The 8,254-nt window shown below is 46.5% G+C and overlaps 1 protein-coding gene across 1 annotated transcript in view; it reads left to right on the top strand.

Annotated features, from left to right (window-relative positions):
• Positions 1-1,256: 1,256 nt before the first annotated feature.
• TEX26 (testis expressed 26) overlaps positions 1,257-8,254 on the top strand; it is an 8,833-nt gene continuing 1,835 nt past the window's right edge. The window contains exons 1-5 of the mRNA XM_025213629.1: positions 1,257-1,478; positions 3,795-3,879; positions 4,130-4,292; positions 5,808-5,964; positions 7,423-7,587. Of these exons, the coding sequence (XP_025069414.1) occupies positions 3,806-3,879; positions 4,130-4,292; positions 5,808-5,964; positions 7,423-7,587 (559 nt within the window). The 5' untranslated portion in view covers positions 1,257-1,478; positions 3,795-3,805. The remainder of the gene's footprint in view (positions 1,479-3,794; positions 3,880-4,129; positions 4,293-5,807; positions 5,965-7,422; positions 7,588-8,254) is intronic.

The following is an 8,254-nucleotide window of genomic DNA, read 5'->3' as shown; positions in this document are numbered from 1 at the left end:
GTCCTGGCTGGAATGATCTAGTTGGGACTGGTCCTGCTTTGAGCAGGGAGGGCAGACTAGATGACCTGAGGTCCCTTCCAACCCTCATTTTCTATGATTCTCTGCCTCTATGGTGAGTGATGTACAGATGACTGGTGACTGCAGAACTTGCCTGTTTCTAGTTCTGAAATATTTTCCAGACATTACAGCTGTCCCCGCACAATCCAAGCCATCAGAGAGCTTGCAGGTGTGATAACACCCAGGAGCCACAGGGAGCAGGCTGTGGCCTTTCACATCAGCTCAAGGCAGGGACTTCAGGCAGACGGGCAATTTAGAAGAACAGCTGAAAACTAATTAGACTCGTCTGTTTGCTCAATGGGTCACTAGAGGCAACTTGAAGTGCTGGAGGCACACTAGGTTGGCTTGAAACTTTCAGAAACATGTTCAGCAAATCTGTAAGAAACATACTGACAGACTGACAGAATCTGTAAGGAGACACTGCTGACACCAATGTAGTCAGCAACCAGTGAGGCCAGCAAAGCATTTTCCACCCTTTCCACATTTCCTTTGACATGGAGCAGGAAACAGCCACTTTCTCTCCATTTGATCTTCCTGAATGGCTTTCCCAGCAGGGCTCCTACCAGGGGGAAACAAATCTTGAAATCTGCTCTGCAGGAGCCTGTTAGCCTAAATTAGCTGAAATTCTTTAAGGCTGGGCTGCTTCTCCTTAGCTGAGCTTCTAACCTCTGCCCTGCTGGAAAAGACCAGATCCCAGAACGCTTTCAGGCCCCTTGTTACTGCATTTCCGTGTTGCTTCCAACTCCCCTGGTGGCTCCTGTGTTGCTCTGGGCAGTGGCTGCACTGCACATGCATAAGTCCATCAACGCACCACCCCATGAAGCAGGACCTACAGGGGGTGACCTCTCCTCAGGGACGACGAGACAGCCTTCTTGCCACGAAAGGGGGATGGTGGGTCTGAGGAAGTGCACTGCAGCCTGACTCCTACCAGCCTAGGCAGGAAGTCCTGGCTGATGCCCCAGGGACCCCGTCAGAGCCCTCGGAGGAGCAGGCAGCAGTGACAGGATCTGCTCCACCCCAGCACCCACTTGGGGGCAGGGTCCCTGTTGCCATGCAGCCCCTCCATTGCTATGGAGCTTCCCCCCTGACTCTGTTGCCATGGAACTCCCCCTGTTGCCACAGAGCTCTCCCCATGGTACTCCCCACTCAGGTCACAATGCGGAACTGGTCACCGGGGCACCCAGGCAGCATCTCTGTGCCAGTCCCAGCACCAGCGGCAGCAGCAGCCCCCGGGGTGCAGCTGGACAGGCTGGAGCCACCGCTGGGGCCCCCACAGGGGGGAGGCACCGCCCCCTTCTGCTTCCTCCGCCCTCGCCCCCGCACTGCTGCATGGCAGCGGTTGAGGTTGCCACTACCCCCAATCCATGGAGCCACCACTACGGAGCCCTGCACCAGGCCCAGCACTGCCCCCACACCACCAGGTGAGGCTGCTGGCAGAGAGCCCTACTGCGCATGCGCCAGCCAGCTGTGCATGCACAGAGCAATGATGAAAGTCCCCCCAACACCAGTGCAGCCTGGCCACTCTGGGAGTGTGAGGCCAGTGGGGCAAGGGCAGATCGGGGTCAGGGGACAAAGGGGCCTGGAGCAGAGGAAGGATAGGGCCAGGGGCGAAAGGGCTGGTGAGGGGAATTGGGCAGCAGGGATGCAGAGGAAAAGGGAAGGCTTGGAGCCATTGACAGATGCTTGCTGCAGGGTTAGGGCTGGGCCTGGCTGTGGGCAGGGGTCTGCCCCTCCGAAATGCCCCCTGTGCCCAGTGCTCATCCCCACCCAGGTACCAGGCTGGTTTCTTCCACCCACCTGCCTCCTTTCACCTGAACACTTGGCAACACTGGCCTTGTAGGCACCACTCACCCACCACTCACCATTAGAAACAGAGCCCCCCTTTTCACAAGCATTCTCAGCAGTGCAGCTGGACCTCAGTGCATTCCTCGAAGAGCAGTCACCCCGCAGGGCGCTGTCCCGCTCACTAGCTTCTGTTCAATATTTGCATCTGGAGGCCAGCAGTTGAGGACTTCTGCCTCTTCTTTTGCCAGAGCGAATTTTGCCACTGTTGTCTGCATGAAATCCCTTGGAGAATCAAGTTCTGATTTGTTTTTTGTCCTTTGTTGGCATAGGTGGATTAATGCATGGGCCTGCTGGGAATGAGCCCAAGGGCCCCTACCAATCTGGGGCCCTAACCCTGGGATCCTCATCAGCAGGGAAGTGAAAGCCGCACTTTTAAACTTGAAGCCCATCTTTGGCACTAAGTTTAAAACTGTGGCTTTCACATTTGCTTCCCTGGAGCTGGAAGTGGGGCCCCTCCACCAATGGGGCTGAGGGGAGGGGCGGGCAGGGCTGGGGTTGGGCCAGGAGAGCAGCGCTGCGCTTGGGGGAGAGGGGTGGGGCTGGGTGGTGCTGTGTCTGGAGGGAGGAAGGGGGTGGTTGGGCTGGGCTGGTTGGGCCAGGAGCACTGCACCGCACCTTTGTGCAGCACTTTGTGGGCCTTGGGGCTATAGCCCCCCTAAATTCATCTTAGTACCGCTGTAGCCACCCCACTCTGTGCTGCCGTGCCTCACATCAGCTCCCTGCAGGTCAGTGTAACAGAGTCACAGTGTATCAGGGACCTCAGGAGGTCATCTAGTCCATCCCCCTGCTCAGAGCAGGACCAGCCCCAACTAGATCATCCCAGCCAAGGCTTTGTCTAGCAGGGTCTCAAAACCCTGCAAGGATGGAGGGTCCACAACCGCTCTGGGTAACCCGTTCCAGTGTTTTACTACCCTCCTAGTGAGGAAATTCTTCCTAATATCTAGTCTAAACTTCCCTTGCTGCAACTTGAGACCATTGCTCCTTGTTCAGTCATCTGCCACCACTGAGAACAGTCTAGCTCCATCCTCTTTGTAACCACCCTTCAGGTAGTTGAAAGTTGCTGTTAAATCCCCCTCAGTCTTCTCTTCTTTAGATTAAATAAACCCAGTTCCGTCAGCCTGTCCCCATAAGACATGCGTCCCAGTAGGTGTGCTCTGAGCATACCTAACACACACTGCCAGTACTCTCTTCAGCAGTCAGGATCACTTTCCTTCAGAAACACTGAATGATGGTGGTGCTAACCTTTTGCATTATAGCCCCTGCAGGAAGTGGCAGACCTAGGTTACACGCCTTCCTTAGCATGAGGGACTTCAGATTCAAATTTCTGGGTGTAGCCTTCAAAGATGGGACCTGCACTTCTACACTGAAGTGGGGAGCTGTAGTATAGTAGTCTGTAGTATAGTATAGCCATCATCCCTTGTACTGAGCATGTTAGTATTAACAGTTTCCTATGTTAGCACAGAGAGGCCCTAACCCCTTTGTGTTGGGTAATGTACAAGTCTGTATAATGGTGGTTCCTGCCTGAAAAAATGTACAGTCTAAGTAAAGGGTTTACCTATTTCTGCCAGCATAGACTCAGCCCCTGCTTCTGTCACCTACTCCAAACAATAAGGATGCTTAGAAAGGCAGCTGATGCTAACATTAGTACGACATGCTAATACAAAATCAAGTGAGGAGCACAGATGCTGTGGTTGTCTGCAGCTGATTCATCCATCTGACGGGAAGTTCTCTGCAGCCAGAAATGCTCTGTCATCATTTTGTGTGTATGACCTTGTGAAACTGCTTATCCATAGTTTCTCTTGATTAAATGATTTATTTGAATAGTCACAAAGTTTGAGTTTGGGAACATTCTTCAGTTTTTCACCTTTATAACCACTGCATCATATCTTTAGGGGACAAAAGTATGTGGCATCCTTATGAAATTACAGCGAAACACCAACATACATACAACACACCAAGAGAAACAGATGCAATATGGTAAGGCAATAGAGCTAAATTAATGCAAACACTTATGTTACTTATGTTTTGTTGTGAAAGATAAAAAACCTCTGTTCATATCCATGAATGATGATGGGTGCCATGCTATAAACAAATGTAGCCTGTTGAATGCATACCAATGTTTGATTTTACACCAATATTTTCAGTTCTTAGAATAGAAAATGATAGTCATTGCCATTATATCCCATGACCCTGTTTATTACTATTAATTGTAATTCATTTCTCACAGTCCCACCTCAGCAAAAGGACATGTAAATCCATACCTAAATAGCAAAACTATGGACTATGGTACTTACAGAGAAGATGTCTTGTGGAAACCATATTCAAAAGTAGAACCTATGAGTACTGGAACTTTATTGGGAGCAAGGAGACACAACCCTCAGCCTAGTGAAGTAAGCCTTAGTTTTTGTTACAAAGTTTTTGGTGCTGTAGTTTTGGAGCACATCACTGAATGAGATATCAGTAAGAGCACTTAGCAACAAGATAGTTTAAAAAGCATATGATAATTTCACCCATGGGATTTGGCATTGAAGAAACCATCATCAGTCCCCAATATTTTGAGTGTAACAGAACAAGGTTAGGTTTGTGCTATAAGTATTATCTTAGGCTGTTGTTGTCTTGGAGGATAGCTTGCATCTCCAATACTGATGCAAGGATATTCTCATTCTGCCATATGCAATCAACCTGCCTGACCTGCTTTGATAACCACAGTGTTCACGGGCATGGTCAAAGGTCCACCGGAGATTAACAGTTCATTGAGCTAGAGTAGTTCAAGCACACCAGTTTCTGAAGTCAACTGCACACAAGGGATTAATGTGCAGTTGGCTTCAGTAGACTTCCCCCAGTCTAAATGACTTGTACCCATTTGCAGCTGCATCAACTTAGGGGTGACCTTTAACACGTGCCCAGAGCAGGGCTCCAACTTGTGCTGCTAGACTAGAGCCATGGTGAGATACCTTAACTGCCTTGCCACTGTACCTCATTTGCTTTCCATTTTCTGTCAATTTACCCTGCAGTTGATTGTGTATTTTTGGGCATCTACACCACTTCTATGGTGCTCTTAAGATGGTCCCCGGCAAAAGAGCCTCACTTACCCAGTCTTGCTCTGTGCGCTCCAAATCTGGAACTGTGACCATGAGGACAGTCCAGGGATGGTCCCTGCTGCCAGTGTTTTCAAGAAAACAGATCTTAAGAGCGGTAGAAGGGTCTTCCTTGGAGCATTCTCACTGCCTCTGTTCTGGGTCTGAGCACACACAGAATGGGATCAGTTTGGCAGGACTTATTTTTTACTACATGCCTCTATAGCTCTATTGAGGCAGCTGCAAAAAAAAAAGGAACCAACTTAAAAAAAACAGAAAAAGCTAATCATAAAATTAAAAAACAAATATGAAAACAAAACAGCCACCCAATATAGCTGGGACTTGGTGAAGTACTTGAAATTCTTATATGTATTTATTTTATATGATTTATATGCCACCCTTCACAACAAATCTGCAGGACAGTGCACAATAAGAGGAAAGAACAATTTATAAAACAGGAGAATGAACAAGAGAACAGAACATTTAAAAGGGAAACTAGAGTATCAACAAACAGAATGCCCACTAACCAATATCTTAGTCCAGCTTTGTTTGCTAATTTGTTAGTGCTTCCCCAACATGGATTAATACTATACTTTAAATACTTTTTAAAGGTTTAGATTTTTTTTTCAAGTTTATCCATTCCTTTTCAAAATTGACAGCTATCTAGGGTTACTGCTTGAAACTCCTCATCTGGTTGATACTGTTGTGGTTGATATCATATGCATCTTTCTCTGTAGAACTTGACTGCATGTGACCTTATTTACAGTAGATAGGATGCTCTCAATGTGGATGTACAGATATACAAAGTCCCCCTGTGTGTGTTGATAGGATTTCCTGGATTGGAAGCTGCCTCGAGGAGAAAAAGTAAAGCCCTCCAAAAGTCTTCCACCCTGGGCACAGCCTTTTTCTAAACAAGAGATCAGGGAAGCAAGCGGATCAAAGTCCATCTCTTCTTACGATACAAATTATTTAGGATTACCACAGGGTAAGGGCATTGATTTCGCTCTCTCCTTTTGAAATGGCCATTTAGGGTCCTATTGCAATGTGAAGCTGAGAGGCAGGGCCAGACACAGGCGTGGGTGATCCATGTGGCTGTCTGGGGCCCAGACAGAAAGGGGGCCTGAAAATGGTAATTTGTATTATTATTATTATTATTATCATTATCGCTGGTGAAGGGGGGCCTGATACTAAAAGTTTGCCCGGGACCGCCAGAAGTCTAGGTATGGTGCTGCTCAGACATATCCAGGATTCTTGTAGCATCCTACTTAAATGCAGGATATGCTCTCTCTCACTACTGGATCAGAGGGATGGCCATGTGTCGAGGCTCCTCCTTCAGCCTAAGTAATCTTCCATGCTCAACCCGACTAACTCCTCTCTCCTCAATTCCTCCATTCCCCGACCCCCATGCATAGTGCTTCTGGTGTTTTCCAGCATATCTCATACCCTCTCAAAGACTCCCAGTGTGCCAAGAGATTATGGGTAAAAGTACAGGCCTGTCTCTGTATTATCCAACACAGCCGGCTGAGTTTCATTCATTTTGCCACTGCTAAGGACAATGGCATTTTGCCAGGCATTTGGCCACTTGCCTGGACAATGTCTCTTTTTGAAGGGCCAGCTGCAATTAATGGGAAGTCTTCTTTTTAGATTGATGGCTTTTGGGTCAAGCCCTAACACATCTTCTTGAAAGTCAAGTGCCCGCGGACAGCCTGATTGTAGTGCCCATCTGCTATATTTTACCACCATATCCACAATGTCTCTCTATCAGCAGTGAGGAGTCATTATTACTGATTTGTAGAGCTTTCAGGAAATGCCTTTTTGTACTACCTGAACTTTTAATGGGGAACCCCCCCCCCCCCCCAAAAAAAAAAAAAAAAAAAAAAAGCTTTCTGTCAAAATTTTCCATGAAAAAATCTTTAGGTTTTGGTAAGAAATCAAAACTGAAACATTTCAGCTTAAATACAAAATATTAAAATTCTGACATGCTGCCTCAGTTCCTCCTCACATGGGATGTTATTCAGGTGTTGCATGCTCCTATTTTCCTCTTGAGGCCAGACTCCCAAATTGCAGCATGGCCTCCGTTGTTGATGACGAGGTAAAATGAAACATGCAAAATGTTATCCTATGGAAAAGAGTTGAAGCACCCAAACCACAAATCCCAGGAGGTACATTTCAGAATCATATATTTTAACTCAGATAAAAATGGAAAATGTTTCAATTTTCAGGCACTGAGTTCAGTTTTTTTTTCCCTATGGAAGTAGACACCTTGTGAAAAAAATGTTTAATTAAAAGTCATATTTTATATAAAAAACATTTTGGCAAATACTTATTAACCAAATATTTTGTTGGTATGTACAGCCAAATATAAATCTTCCTGTTCTGTGGAAAAGAAGGTCCTTTTTTGGGCTGTGATACTTCCTGTCATATACCTTTTTAATTTCTCCAGGTTCAGCTACCTCTGCTCATTCTGACTTGAAAATCTTAATCCCAAAACCTACAGAAACTGAGTTTAGGTGTCATTACCAGCCTCCGGCCCAGGCCTGTGAATTAATGGGCCTTTCCTGGGAAAAGGGATGCAATGCAAAACAGTATGCTCCAAAAAAGGGACTTGGTAAGAATTCATTTGTCTTAAAACCTTAAGTAAAATACTGAAAATTGATGAGAATAATGGATTCACATCTTGGTATTGCACAGCTCTTTGGAATCAGTATCAGCTGAAACTGCTGTGACTATTATATTGATTCTTCACAACCCTCTGGTAGTCTAGAAGTTCTTTACTGATGGCTGATGATTTCCTGTGAAAGAAAGAGATGCACCTGTTCCTTTAGGAGAGTCCAGGGTCACTTTGCACCATGCAGTAGTTCTATATTTGAGGGGCATGTCTACATGAGACACATTCATGTGCATTAGCCCAATTTAATGCATATTGCATGCACATGTCTACACGTGCAAGCCCTTAATGCGCATTAAAAATGGCAAAAATAGGCTAATCGTGCCTAAACTTGATACCTGCAAACGCAGGTATCAAATTTTGGCATGATTAGTTAAAGTGCATTAATGCATGTGTAGACGCAACCTGGCACTAACCACTGCCCAGCCACTAAGGGGCACATGGCAGGGCTGCAGGGTGCCAAGTGCACTAACTTTAGTGCCAAGTCCCTGCATGTGTAGACACCTACCAAAAATTGTTTAATGTGCATTAGTTTAATGAGTGTTAAATTGAGTCATGCTTGAATGCATGTGTAGATGCACCCAAGAGGTTTTCAAAAGTGCTTCTG

This window comes from Alligator sinensis, unplaced genomic scaffold (genome assembly GCF_000455745.1).
Source record: "Alligator sinensis unplaced genomic scaffold, ASM45574v1 scaffold406_2, whole genome shotgun sequence".
NCBI classification, from domain to species: Eukaryota; Metazoa; Chordata; order Crocodylia; family Alligatoridae; genus Alligator; species Alligator sinensis.
This window is presented reverse-complemented; position numbering and strand designations above follow the sequence as displayed.